The sequence below is a fragment of the Cricetulus griseus genome, chromosome 3 (genome assembly GCF_003668045.3).
Source record: "Cricetulus griseus strain 17A/GY chromosome 3, alternate assembly CriGri-PICRH-1.0, whole genome shotgun sequence".
Classification (NCBI taxonomy): domain Eukaryota; kingdom Metazoa; phylum Chordata; class Mammalia; order Rodentia; family Cricetidae; genus Cricetulus; species Cricetulus griseus.
The window spans coordinates 235,573,581-235,588,235 of record NC_048596.1 but is presented as its reverse complement, the minus strand read 5'-3'; the positions used below and the strand labels follow the sequence as shown (position 1 = coordinate 235,588,235).

The 14,655-nt window shown below is 39.7% G+C and overlaps 1 protein-coding gene across 1 annotated transcript in view; it reads left to right on the top strand.

Annotated features, from left to right (window-relative positions):
• The window catches only part of Ryr2 (ryanodine receptor 2), a 401,257-nt gene that overhangs the window by 341,328 nt on the left and 45,274 nt on the right, over positions 1-14,655 (top strand). The window contains exons 85-87 of the mRNA XM_035441718.1: positions 7,903-7,983; positions 9,158-9,246; positions 11,060-11,188. Of these exons, the coding sequence (XP_035297609.1) occupies positions 7,903-7,983; positions 9,158-9,246; positions 11,060-11,188 (299 nt within the window). The remainder of the gene's footprint in view (positions 1-7,902; positions 7,984-9,157; positions 9,247-11,059; positions 11,189-14,655) is intronic.

Genomic DNA, 14,655 nt, shown 5'->3' with positions numbered 1-14,655 from the left:
AGTTTCATTTAATATTCTATAAAAGTGACAAAAAGCTCACACCTCTTTGGAGAAGGAAAAATTGGTCATCCTTGTGAAACTACTTCACCCTCCATTTAAGGCTCACACTACACAGGCTTGGCACTGGGGAAATAATGACTAGACCATATCTTCTCAACCTGACGCACTGTTTTAATGCAGTGACGCCTGTTCCTGGTGGTCATAATGTGACCCCAGTTACAAAATTCACGAATTCACAAGAATGAAGGTTCTGGTGCCCACAGCTCCTTCAATAAGGGAAGCTATGAGCTGGTTGTTATGGGTGAGGGGACAGATGAGTCAGGAAGGTGACCTGACTTGGTGGACCTCACACAGCTGTGCTGCAAGTCCAAGGTGGAAACGTGGGGATGCTGATTCATCCAGTGAGTTTGTGAATTCCATGAGCTAAGCCAATTTTTTTTGGATTTGTTGTTGAAGCTTCAAAATCTTTCTTGTCTTTCTTTTATTTATCTTATTTCATTGAAATTCTTACTGATAAAGTTGCTATTCCTAATCTGATCAGGAGAGTTCCATTAGGAACCAGGGGTTAGTTTCAGGTTTGTATATAAAGATTTTGGACAAATGATGTACTTTCTGGTTTTCTGACTACAATTGTTTCCATGTCAATCTGTCCCTTGTCTGCTCTGAATTTCTGTGCTCTACTTAATGTCTTCCATTTTGACAAAGACCTCTATCTCCCAATTCAAAACAAACAGACAGAAAGACACAAAAAGAAAACAACTAGCAACTATGTTTGGTAGCTGTGTGGTGTATTTAGCATTGTCCTTTCTGCCTCTTTGTATATTTTATATATGAGGCCACCCTGTTATGCATCCTGAATTCCAGGACAGACCAGACAACTGTCTCAGAAAAACAAACAAACAAATATGCAAACACACAATGCCTATATAAATATTTTCATGTCATCCTTGGATTTTTAGCTTGTTCTTTCTCAGAACCATTTAACCTCACTACCAAAATGAAAGTATGGTTTTTCTTCTTAAACATCTTCTGAAACACAGCAGAAGAGATTGTGTTTTGTTTTGATAATTTGTGTGGATGTCATAGGCAAGGTTAAACTTTGATTTGCTTCTATAGAATTTGTTTAATTAAAAATAAATTCCCTTCTAAACATTAAACTGCAAATACCTCTTTCCCATAATCTCAGCTCTATTTAAAAATGTTTTACCTTGAAGTTTTAATATTTATTGAGATTGTGAAAATTCATATGAAGTTGAAAAAACAAATATTAACTCTTAATTAATTAAACAGAAAGAATTCTATTAGTCTCAAAGAACTGGCTACCTTAGTTTTTATTAAAGTATTTTTTTATTACTTCATCATGCACCAGCTTTCTTTCATCCAAGATTTTAAAATTCCATTCAAAAGTGAGTACTGGTGTCCTATATATTTTAGGACACCTTGCTTTTTGGAATGATTTTGATGTTGGTTCATGGAACCAAATGAGTTTCCTTTTGAACCGTTGAAGCACTCAGTGGACTCTGAATGTCTGAGATGTGCTGGCTGGTGTCCACAGGAGGAGGTGATTTTGAGAATCCCATATTATATAGAGATTTACAAGCATACAACTTCAGAACAGTCTCTTGGTATGAGTGAACTTACTGGAAATCCCTCTAGCTGGGGTCATGACTTGTCATAAGAGGGATGAAATCTGATCAGAAGTGGGAATATTTATGGAGAAGGAAGCCAGGGACTCCCTGTAGAAGGGGCAGCACATGAAAGTTTAATGTTCAGAATAAAAGTGAGGATTGTGAATAACATGGTCAGATTGAAGAGTTAACATGATTAGTGTAGATGGTAGAAAGAGAGTTAATGATGTCAGTGTTAAAAAACCAAAGTCATATCTCAAAAAGAATAGGAGAGAGATTATTCTGGAGTCAAGTATGGTAGACCATATTTTAGTATGGTAAGAGTTTCAAGAAGGTTTTTTTTTTTTTTTTGGTTTTGTTTGTTTGTTTTTCACAGAACAAATGAAGTGTTAAATAAAAATATTTTAAATACATTGATGGAATCATCAAGTAGGTGGGTTACAAAAGGTGAGGAACTCTCTGCTGTAGGCCTCAGCTATTATCTGGTGCCATTTTGGTTGAATGCCTGGGGTCTGTTTGTACATTACAAAGGATTTACCTAACAATCTTAGGGAACTTAAGTTGCCTTAACTAGCTATTTATGGGGCTGGAATAGTTCCAGGTAGCTTAGTTCTGGATGTGAAACATTTCACCTATCCACAAATCATAAAAGTTCTGGCCACATCTGCCATTTAGCCTCACAGAACATTGAACATGCATGTCTACTTTTTTCTGGGAACTTCAGTTTACGAAAGGAAACCTTGGTAGATGCTCTCTATCCTGCCAAGAAATTTCTGTTTCTTTCTGGCACCATATCATATCACTAAATAAATGACCATTGTGTGCAGTGTTAGGTGACCCAACTAGGATGAAAGTCCTGACATCTCTGGTAGACTAATGTGTCTAGAAAGTTGCCCTGACATTAAAGTACATAAAGTAAAGAGATTTCTCAGGAAGACTATTGTAAAAAACAGACCACAGGTCCTCCAAAGACAGTGGCCACCATTCATTCCTTCATGGATGTCAGAAAACCCCGAGGTATATCTAGTGACAGACAGCAGGGACATCTTCACAGTAGACTTTTCATTATTAAAGGAATACAACTATTGAACTGGATAGCATTCTCAGTGGGTTGATGCTTTTGAACATTGAGGCAACATTGTGAATGAAGCTGATTACTGTCTGAAGGGAAGGAGGTCAGCTAGAATGCTGAGTTAAGACAATGAAGGACAGCAGGGATTTCAGGGAGGAAAGTGACCACTGAGATGCCAAAGTTCTGGCTGTAAGAGAAGCAATCTCCCAAGGAGATTTGGAAATTGCCTGCAGCTATTTTAATCCACTTGAGTAACCAAATGCTCAGTCTGCTGTCTTTTTTATTGTCTTGGCCTCTGAAATAGGAACATCTTGTACACAGAGTTTCTCACTAAGTCAGTTTTAGTGAATGTGTTCTGTGGAATTATGGATTATTATAGATACAATCAACTGAAATACACTGTTTTAAAAGTCTAGGCCTTTTGACCTATGGCTTCTTTGTTTCAAAGTTTTATATTTACCTCTTGACTTGGGTTTCTATTGCTGTGATTAAACACCATGACCAAAACAAGTTGGGGAGGAAGTAGTTTATATAAGCTTACAATTCTCATCTCTCACTCTTTCACTGAGGAAACAGGGCAGGAACTGAAGATAGGAACCTAGTGGTAGAAACAATCATAGGCCATGGAGGAATGCTGCTTAGTGTATTATTCCCCCAACTGCTTGCTCAGCCTGCTTTTTTATAGCAACCAGCACCACCTGCTCATAGGTAGTACTTCCCACAGTGGACTGGGCCCACCTTCATCAATCACCAGTCAAGAGAATATACCATAGGCTTACCATAGGCCAGTCTTGTGGGTCAGTGTTTTCAATTGTGGGCTCCTCTTCCAAAATGACTCTAGCTGTGTCAAGTTGACATAAACCAAACAACACATTCCTTTTGTGCTTTTGAAGTTTCAAAGCACCTTTATGAGTTTGATCCAAATTAATTGCTCAAATACCAAAATGAAAAGGTGGGGAGTTTGTTCTTCTCCATAGCAAAGTGGGGAATTCAAGGTGAAAGATGCTTGTATTAGTTCCTTCTCCAATTTCTGTGATCAAACATCCTGCCAGGGGTAACTTAAGGAAGAAAGGATTCAGGTTGGGTTCATAGTTCAAGGGCACAGTCCATCATGCTGGGAAGTCAAGGCAGCAGGAGCTTGAATAGGTGGTTACATTGGAACCATGGTCAAGAAACAAAGCACATTGAATGTTATTCTCAGATACTCTCTCTATGTTACACAGCCCAGGATCTCTCTCACTCAGCAAACAGTCCTGTACACATACATCATATAATATGATCAAGATAATCCTCCACAGGCCTGGTCAGAGGTCTATCTTCTAGGTGATTCCAGATTCTGTCATATTGGCAGTTAATGCTAATCATCACACTTCCCCAAACCACATACTGTAAATGGTTTCCTTGGGTTCTAAAATGTAAGTTCATAATGTAAAGAACATGTAGTATGCATGATGATTGTTAGTCCAAGATTGCAGTAGTTACTGATGCTATCTTTACAAGGTCTAGATGGGATGGCACACTGGGTTCAGAAAGACTATGGAATCTGGAAATGCACTGTTCGATGTCTGCTTCCCCTATCAGAATGTGGGGTTATTCAGCTTCAAGGCACAGTTCATTTAAAAAAGGCGCCTGGCCTAGAGGAAACATTGGGTGCTTATTGACAGCCATTGGACTCAGATCTTTCTTTTACCTGCAAATTACTATATGGTCTTACTCAAGTTCCCTACATTCCAAGTTGTTGGCTGAATTACAAAAAAGATTATACCTACTTAAGTTATATTATTATAAGTCTCCAGCACGAACTCATAGTCACTCAATAATTGTGAGTTCATTTTTAAAGAAGTAATTCTTTGCTAGTTGAATTGTAGGATAACTAAAGAAGTTATTATTTGTTATGCTTAAAAAGTGATATTAGAACTAAACCCATGCAATTAAATACCCAAGTTTTTACTACTTAACAGTATTTTCAGTATTAATTTTTCAGCTTTGACATCACACAAAATAAATATTTAAGTCCTCAGGAAATAAATTTTAATTTAGTTTTCTCCATTGCCATGAGGTATTTCTAAGATTCATTTAGATGAGGGCTGCTGGGGGACATCTTTTGATATGGACACTGTTATGATTTTCATTACTAGAGATATTGATATTGATATTACAGGATCCTGCAATGGGAACACTAGTCTTTGTGGCCTATCCTTTTCCAATTATTATTTATGTGCATACTAAATAGAACTTTCACATATGTTATTAAATTGTATGGACCTATTAATAGGTATTGTCAATTAATTATACATTAATTATATAGTAATACTAGTAGCAACTGAACCAAGCTTTAGCTGGAGAAGAGGCTAAGAGCTTCAAACTGTGTCCATGGTCATTTGAATAATCCTTACTTCTACACACACACACACACACACACACACACACACACACACACACACACACACACACACACACACATACACACACACACACACACACACACACACACACACACACACCCCTCCACCTCCACCCCCAGCACAAATGCCTTATTCAACTTAAACATAACATATAATCATTTGTTGTATAAGCTGGGTAAACCAACTATAAGAATAACAGTGTGTTAATTTTATTAGGTCACATAAAAGTGGAATCACTGTTTTATTCTTAGTTAAAATAAAGGAGGTCTATCTAGTTTCTTCACAGTGAAGATTTAAAATGCTGCGACTGTTTTGCTCCTTTACCATGAAGGTGACTTCCATAAATTATAAATACAATTAAGCATAAACAAATAACAATCTCTCAGACAGGCATACTGCTCTGGTCTTTACTGTGTTCTCTCCACTGTTCCCCGTGTGAGCCTTTTAAAATGATCCTTTTTCCAAATTATAAACATACTGCAGATGATGAAGAGCCGCTGGCAGGGTACATGGTAACTCCATTTTTTAGGCAAAAAGAACTAAGATGCAAAGAACAAACTCCTCACAAGCAACAGCATCTAAATAATCCCCTCTGTACACGATAGTATTGGACATCTTAAGTTGCTCAAAAAGTGAAGCAGGGAGTTATGCTTCATATTCATATCAGCCCCCACACAACCATTATAAATGTCCCAAGACTGTAAAAGCACTTTCAACTCCGTCTATCTCCTCCATTTCATCGCTTGTTAGTAATCTTAGTTTGTTTCTGACAGAGGGATTTCCTTTGCGTGTATCACAAAACAGACTGTTGCTTGTGCACCATCTGCAGACATAAAGCCATCTCTGTCTCTGTTACTAGACCACATACTGGCAGCATGGGTGATGGCAGCATTTTAATTGAATAGCAGTGAGTACATGAGGCAGAAGCATGCTAGTACATACCGGACATCACTGACATTGAGCAGAGGCTTGGCCCATCCCCTTCCATCCTTCTGCCCTCTCCCCCATTCTTCTGCGCTGTGTGGTGTCATTAAATAAGTGAAGTTTCCTGTATGTGCTTAAGCTTACCGTGAGGAAAACACCACTGTGTCAACAATAATGAGTTTGGTTATAATTATTTCACATTAGGCACACAAGTAGACTATCTCAATATCATTACTTTAGAGTTATTTTTTCTGAATATTTTCCACAAGGCTTATAGTTGCCATTAGCATTTGGAACATTGAGAAATACATGCATATGCTATTTTTCATTTTCTGAAATAAAAAATATCAATGGGCTCACAGGGAAAGAATCAATTTGTCTGAATGAACTCATGATTTTTTAATTTCAATATCATTTTGACGAGTCTTCTGATTTATATGGCTCATAAAAATGATACCCTGAACCATCAATGGAGAGTTTAGCTTGTCTATCAGCCTAAACTGTTCTCCTATCATGGACCTAAGCACTGAGGAATGGACTTATCAGCCATTTGTGGAAGTTCCTCTTAATCTTTGAACTTGCTGCATCATTAGATTGGTATACTTGGCGATTTTTATCATATCTTGTGGGTGGATAGGGAAACAAGTCCAGTGATTATATATACTTTTTAAATGTTTACATTAGTTATCAAAATGGTTTTGCTTCCTACCCCTACCATTATATGAAGCCTCTCACTTTGAAAGTCACAGACTACGGACTGGTAAGTCCATCAGCTCTCTTGTCTCCATGATCATTCATTTTTCTAGCTGAGCACATGAACATTGGTTGCATAGTGTTCTTTCTAAAACCAAACAATTTCCAGCCTGTGAAGTTATTATTTTATTTTAAAACTTTAGTACATCCATTTACCGGCAGAACAACTTTTTTTTTGGTCATTTTGCTTTCTAGACAAATATACATTCCTAAGAAGGCATTCATAACTTTGACATTTTTCCAGTTGCACATTTTTACTTTAAAATCAGCTTTCATTTGTGTGATGCTGTTTCATGTTTGTTTCTTTCCTTGTGTTTTTGTGTCTTGAAGGAAACTGTGATTGTGAATTGCAAAATAGGTAAGGGATCAAGCCCTTTCCCAAGTCTTCATCCTTGGTCATGAAGTATTTGTAGTTTTATAGTTCAATGTGGCTTCTGCCCAAGGGATGTCCATCTTGTTTTCCTACCTTTTATGTTAGTGATCAGTTATCAGCTGAGCCTGCAAGTATTTCTGGGGGTTTCATATGGACAATGTGCCCCATCCTCTGAACACACTTCCCAACAGACATATCTCTATTTGAGACACCTGAGGTGCTGGCTTTTTTAGTTGACAAGTTGATGAAAAATTGAAGTGAGTTGACCATTTCCAGCAGTTGATGGTTTTCATGAAGATCTTCTAATTATTATTTATTAAAAGAACCCTTGGTGCTGTTTTATAGATATGTTAGTGGCTTTGCCGTGAGCTGTGTAATGATGACGCCTTGGGAGCAAAGCAAGTCTAACATATATAAAAGACAGAGTTCATTAGTATACACAAAACAAGGTAGTGGGGAAGGATGTCTCAACCTTTGGGTTTTTGTAAAATGTTGCCAACCCATGCTGCTGCTGTTAACAGAGAGAAGTCTGAGTTTTCAGATTGACCTGTTCTTTTCTGATAAAGAAAAAGTTCATCTATCTGCCAAGCGCATGATCCTAGGAGCTTCAGATAGAAGCTTGGTGGCTGGGCCTTGGTTCTGTTCTGGGTGCAGGAAGCTGCTAGCTGGATATGCAAGTTGTTAGAGGTGGGGGCAAGAGGGAGGGCACCTGGGCATGGTCACATTCATCCTCTGCCCTCCCCACAGGAGAGAAGGTACTGCAGGATGATGAGTTCACCTGTGACCTCTTCCGATTCCTGCAGCTGCTTTGTGAGGGACACAACTCAGGTGGGTGATCTGCGAGTCTGGCTCATGATAGCCAGGAAGTGGGGCTTGAAGCTGTGACAGCAGAAGCCCATAGCTTCAATCTGTAGTTGAGCTTCTCAGTTGGTGGGATTGAGCATTGTTTTGCAGGCACTGAGCACTGTTCCATGGCAGTTGATATGTGGCATTGCTGCTTTGAAAGTCTTTGCATAGCTTTTCCACATCTCTGTCCCTTGCCCCATCCCTCCCCAGTCCCTTCTTTCTTCCTCTCCATCTCCCTTCCCTTCTCTCCCTCACTTTCCTCTCCCTCTTCTACTCTTACTCATTCCCTTCCCCACTCCCTATACTTCTACTCCCTTCCTCCCTCCAAGTTTTTGAGACAAAGTCTCATTGTGCAGCTCTGGCTGGCCCCAAACTGACCTTGTACTTGCAGTACTCCTCCAGCCTCAGCTTTCCAAGTGCTGAGATTACAGGTGTGCACCATGTACCTGGCTTCATTTGATTCATTCTCTAACGGTAATGTTAGAGAAAACAATGGATGTGAAAAACATAATAGTAGTAATAATAGTGTAATTAGATATTTTCACAGTAATGTGGACACCTGTCTCTTTTGTACTAGTTTTATTGACTTGGGCATATGCTTGCATATGTTGCTTGATGTGTTCTACTCCTGGTTTTCATAACCATCTCCTACTCAGTCTGCAAGTCCAAAAAGGTAGGAATCACACATCAGACATTGTCTTTGCTTTCTAAACATATTGTGTGATACTTGAGAACACCAGATTCCTGAGTAAATATTTCTATTTTATGTCCTCAATAATGGAAACCTTCTCAGTCACTTATATGTCCAGAGCTCGAGAGTGTAGGATAAGATGATGTTAGCAATGTCTTAATCCAGAATTGAGCATTGACATTCTATGAAGCTTCTAAATATTTCTTTTGGAGATGATCACTGACTTTGGTTTTCGTTTCAGTGGCTGGAAATCAAATCCAGGGCCTTACCGCATGGGAGGCATCTCTCTACCACTAGTTAACTGGTGATTTATAGGAAGTACAAGTGATTTTATGTTCACAGGATCAGAACAAACATTACCTTTGGCCACCCTAATGTTACTGTTAAGGGCATTGGTAATTTTTAGGGTCACCTTATTTTGTACTTCTGTGGGGGTCTTAATATTAAAAAATTGGTCTTATGTAGATTTTCAAAATTACCTGAGAACTCAGACTGGCAACAATACAACTGTCAACATCATCATCTCGACTGTGGACTACCTCCTCCGAGTGCAGGTAAGTAGTCACACCTGCTGGCCACAAGTGACAGAGGGGTCAGCTGGCCAACTGCAGAAGTGCTATTAATTGGGTTTGAATGTTTGTGGATTTATGGCTACATAAGGTGTGAGTTGTTATCTTTGATCACAACCTTCCCATAATTCTTAGGGAAAACTGGCAGTACTTTGGCCTCTGACCCTCACTCCTAACATGTTTATTATTTTCTTTCTGTGTATCTATGTGTTTTGTAACCTCTCATTTTTTTTCTCTCTGGGTATCTATGTCTTTTGTAACCTCTCATTTTGAGCCTAGTGGTATTTTAGATTCATTTCTGTTTTGTGGAGCACATTGATGCATGGTTCGTGCTTCTTGAGTTGAGACAGAACTGGGAAGAGTATTTCAAACATTCCTTAAAAATAGGACAGTCCATCCCATGACCACCCTGCACTCAACTTTGACATCCCAAGCTTAGTTTTACAATTGTCTTAATATTTTCATTGATTTAAATTTTACCTTAACATCTTGCTGCTTAGAAATCCCTGTAGGGTTGTACTTATGTGTAACCTGTTTGCCAGGTTGGAGCTGAAGGGATAGGGCTATACAATGATAATAACTCCTAAAGGTTCTATTTCTCTCACTTTTCTATAAAATGTATTAAACAAACAAAAACCTATAAGTTCAAAACTTCCAGTTTTGTCCTTAATAGATATTTAAAGAAAATTATTCTCCCTGGTACTAGGATTCCAGCCCAAAGCCTTGAACTCACTCTGTGTCCCAGGAAGCCTTTAAACTTGTGATTTCTATCCTAGGTTGTTCCCAACCCCCAACAGCTGGAATTTTAACATGGCATTATCAAGCCAGGCCTATATGGCTTTGAAAATAAAGGAGTATTGCCATTTTAGTCTCTCCTCTCCCCTCCCCTCCCTTCCCATCCCCTCTGCTCCTCTCCTTTCCTCTGTCTGTTCTTTTCTTTAACTTTATCCCTTCTTTTGCCTCTCCTCTTTCCTTTTTTCCTCCCTCCTTCCCACCCTCATACTATCTGTCCCTCCCCCTACCCTCCTTATTATCTACCCCCTTCCTTCATTCCTTCCTTCTTCCTATCTTTTCTCTCCTTAATAGGAAAAAAAGTCTAGTATGAAACAAACATATCAAAAGTCACTTCTGAAAGCATATTTATAAGTTCTTAAAGACTATGTCACCAAACTCAAATGTAGTTCATATTTTCAAAAAAGTTATATTATTCATTTATCCAACAAAGGCTTCTTCCAAGTGTTAGTACATGGGACATAGCTGTGAATTTCAGTCTCACAGGTGTTGGTTTTCAGCTCTTAGTGATCATGAGCAGGCCAGCCACTGTCCTTAGATACAAGCTAGGAGCACCATCGAAGTCTCTTGCTGAAATATTCCTGGATCCTCTGGATAAAAAGAAGGGTAGATGTCTGTAACAAAAATAAAACAACCCCCTCCCCCAGAAAACCAAAAAACATTGTGTCATGGCCTGTCTGCTTGCCAGGGTCACATTATAAATATCCAATTTCATTCAGTGGACAAACACATTAGTCTTCCTGAATTATTACAGTTGTCAAATTCAAGGTGATCTGAGAGGAATTCTCAAAGCTCAGCTCTCTGCCTGCTAATTTGAGGGGGGTGTTGCTGGGGGTGCTGGAGGTTTGCACACTGCTTGCTTGGGGACACTGCTGATGACTAGGGTCTACTTCTCAGCTTTCCTTTTGCTGCCCTATCTAAGATCTCTGGCTGTGCTGGCTCTAAGCCTGATTGGGGCAGTGATAACTGCCTAATGCCCCTCCACAGCATGGTCTCTGTTTTCCAGGAGTCCATTAGTGATTTCTACTGGTACTACTCTGGGAAAGACATCATAGATGAGCAGGGCCAGCGCAACTTCTCCAAAGCCATCCAAGTGGCGAAGCAAGTTTTCAACACTCTCACAGAATACATTCAGGTAAAAACCAAAATGTTTCTTTTATTTAAAAAAAACAGCTTTAAAGAGACTCTTCTGAGTGGATCTGGTGCCACAGACTTGTTATTCCAGCTAATCAGGATGTGAGGCAGAGAAATCTGAAATTTAAGGTTTACCTGGGCTGCAGAGTGAGTTCTGGTCTAACCTGAGCAACTTTGTGGGACCCTATCTCAAAATAAAAAGCAAAGAGAGTAGATATGACTCAGTGGTAAAACCCTTGCTTGGCATGTGTGAAGTTCTAGGTTCAATGCCCAATACAGATAGATAGATAGATAGATAGATAGATAGATAGATAGAGATAAAATTTAACCAGTTACGATAGAATTCAATGTATTGCACCTAAAATATAGTCCACATTCCTATTGACATTTAAAAACATTTTTATTTAAACATTTTTTATTTTTAAATTTATGTATTTATTTTTATGTGTGTATAAAGGTCCCCAGGGAAGCCAGAAGAGGGTGTCTTATGCCCTGGAGCTGGAGTTGCAAGCTATTGTGAGCTGCCATGGGGGTCCTGGGAACTGAACCTGGCTCCCTCTGGAAGAACAGCAAGCATTGTTAGCCTCTTCTCCGTCTCCTCAGCTCTCCTATCCATTCTGTGCATTCTCTTTGCCAATATCTAGACTAAAAAATGAGGTTGAGATGTGTATCTATACAGAGTGAAACTGTGGTTATTAGACCGAGAGAGGACTTACTCACTACAGGAGTGGTTTGGACAATATTGCATTTCTATGACTTGTAGTAATTATTGAGCACTCAGTAACTTTAAGGGAGACGAAAGGAAAGAGATACTGGATCATTAATGCCCATTTCATAGTATTTCAGTGACTGTGAAGCTGAAGTTTCGTATAAATAATTTGAAAACAGCATTTAAGAAACCCTGTTCAGATAAGAATGAGCAGAGACTAGAATGTACACTGCATTCCTTTCAGCTGTAAGAGTGTAAATAAGTGAGATTGTGTAATGTCACTTCCCATCTTAATTAACATTATTCTTCAGTTCTGGAACTAGGCAGCATTTCATTACTTAAAGTAGACCAAGTCTGTCCATGAGCTGACAGAAGGAGCTGAAGAAGTTGAAGGTTGCAGGTTGGTCACTCAGGGTCACTCGTCCCTGTCTGCTGAGCCAGAGAGGCAAAACAATTTACAAAGCAGTGACTGACTGATCAACATCAGGATAAATGGTTAGACTTAGCTTTGATTTTTGTGTCAGGATCGTGGTAAGGAGGCTCTTTCATTATCTTCCCCCTGAACCAGATCTAAGAATTAGGCATCCTTGTCTTTCTGATTTTTAGAAGGTCAGATTAACAGCTTGGCTTTTGACTTGGTAACTGGAACCTTAGCATAAATGACTTTATTTTGATTTTCAGCCCAGTTTTAATCCAGAACAATGGCCTGCTGCAATATTCATTTGTGCTCTAGCTAATCATATGTGATGTAATATGTTTTATTATCATTATTATTATTTATTTTATGTCCTGACCAAAGCTTCCCCTTCTTCCTTTTCCCACAGTCCCTGCCCTCCCATGTCTCCTCTGCCTCCCCTTCCATCCACTCTTCCTCTGCTTAACTTCAGAAAAGAGAGGCCTCCCATGGATATTAATTTAACATGGCATATCAAGTTGTAGTAAGACTAAGCACCTCTCCTTGTATTAATTGTATTAAGGCTAGGTGAGGTAACCTAGTATGAGGAATAGGGTCCCAAAAGCCAGGAAGAGTCAGAGACAGTTCCTATTCCCACTGTTAGGAGTCCCACAAAAGGACCACGTTACTCAGACATAATATATAGAGGTCCTATGTCAGTCCCATACAATCTCCTTAGTTGTTGGTTCAGTCTCTGTGAGTTCCAAGAGCTTAGGTTAGTTGATTCTGTGGGTTTTCTTGTGATGCCATTGACCCCACTAGCTCCTGCAGTCCTTTCTTTGTCTCTTCAGCAGGATTACTCATGTATGGCCTAATGTTTGACTGTGGGTCTCTGCATCTGTTTCCACCAGTTGCTAGATGAAGCCTCTCTGGTGACTATTGAGCTAGGTGCCAATCTATGAGTATAGTAGAATATCGTTAGGCATCAGGATATTGACATGTTTTTCCTCCAGTTGTGTTTGGTTCTATCCTAGGTCTCTGGGCCACATAATCTCTGGGTCCTGGCACTCCAGGCAGTGTCAGGGGTGGGCTCACTCTCGTGGCATGAGTCTCAGGTTGGCCACTCACAGTTTCTATGTCATTCTTACCTCAGAATTTCCCATAGGTAGGACAGACTGTAGGTCAAAGTTTATGTGGCTGGTTTGGTTTTCCACTCCCTCCACTGGTAGTCTTGTCTGGTCACAGGATATGGCTAGTTCAGGCTAGGAGTCTTAGCTGGGGTCATTTATGTAGATTCCTGGGAGTTTCCCTTTCACCAGGTTTCTATCTGACCTTGAAATGACCCCCTTTTAGTTGGCCATTTCGGTGGTACTCTCTTCCACCTCCCCTAACTTCATGTTTCTTCCCGTCACCACCCACCCCCAGTCTACCCATGAAATCTCTTCTATTTCCCCTTTCCTGTGTCCCCCTCGAGCCCTTCCTGTTACCTAGGCCCCCTGGGCCCATGGCTTGGAGCATGTCTATCCTTTACTTTATAGCTAATATTCACTTATGAGTGAGTACATACCATGTTTGTCTTTTTGGATCTGGGTTACCTCACTCAGGATGATCTTTTCTAATTCTATGCATTTGCCTTTGAATTTCATGATGTCATTGTTTTTAACAGCTGAGTAATACTCCACTGGGTAAATGTACCACATTTTCTAAACTCTTCCTTTGACTTAAAACCTTAAATATCTCCTAAAGGAAGTTGTTACTAAATAAAGGCCAAGTTGACTTTGCTGTCTGTTCTTTATGGTAACCTGCACCGTTCATTCATGTGTTACAACTGCACTTCAGTAGCAATGAAATCCTACAGATACATTGTTTTGAGGCCAGAAGCTACCATAGTCATAAGTAGGCCAGAGAGAGAGAGAGAGAGAGAGAGAGAGAGAGAGAGAGAGAGAGAGAGAGAGAGAGAGGGGTAGGGGAGGGGAGGGGAGGGTATACATATGCTAAGGCACATGTATGGATGCCAAGGGACATAATTAGTCCTCAACTTACATCTTGTTCAGGCACTATCACTTGTTTTTGTTTCTGGGTAAGGTACTTCAGTTTGGCCTGCAAACTTCCCTGCAATCCTCCTGTCTCCATCTTCCCCCCTGTATTAGTTAGGGTTTTATTTGCTCTGAAGGGACACCATGGTCATAATAACTCTTATTAAGGAAAACATTTAATTGGGGCTGGCTTACAGTTACAGAGATTTATTCCATTATCATCATGGTGAGAAGCATGGCGGTGTGCAGGCAGACATGGTACTGAAAAAAAAAAAGCTGAGTATTCTATATCTTGATCTGTAGGCAGCAAAAAGGCGACTGTGTGCCTC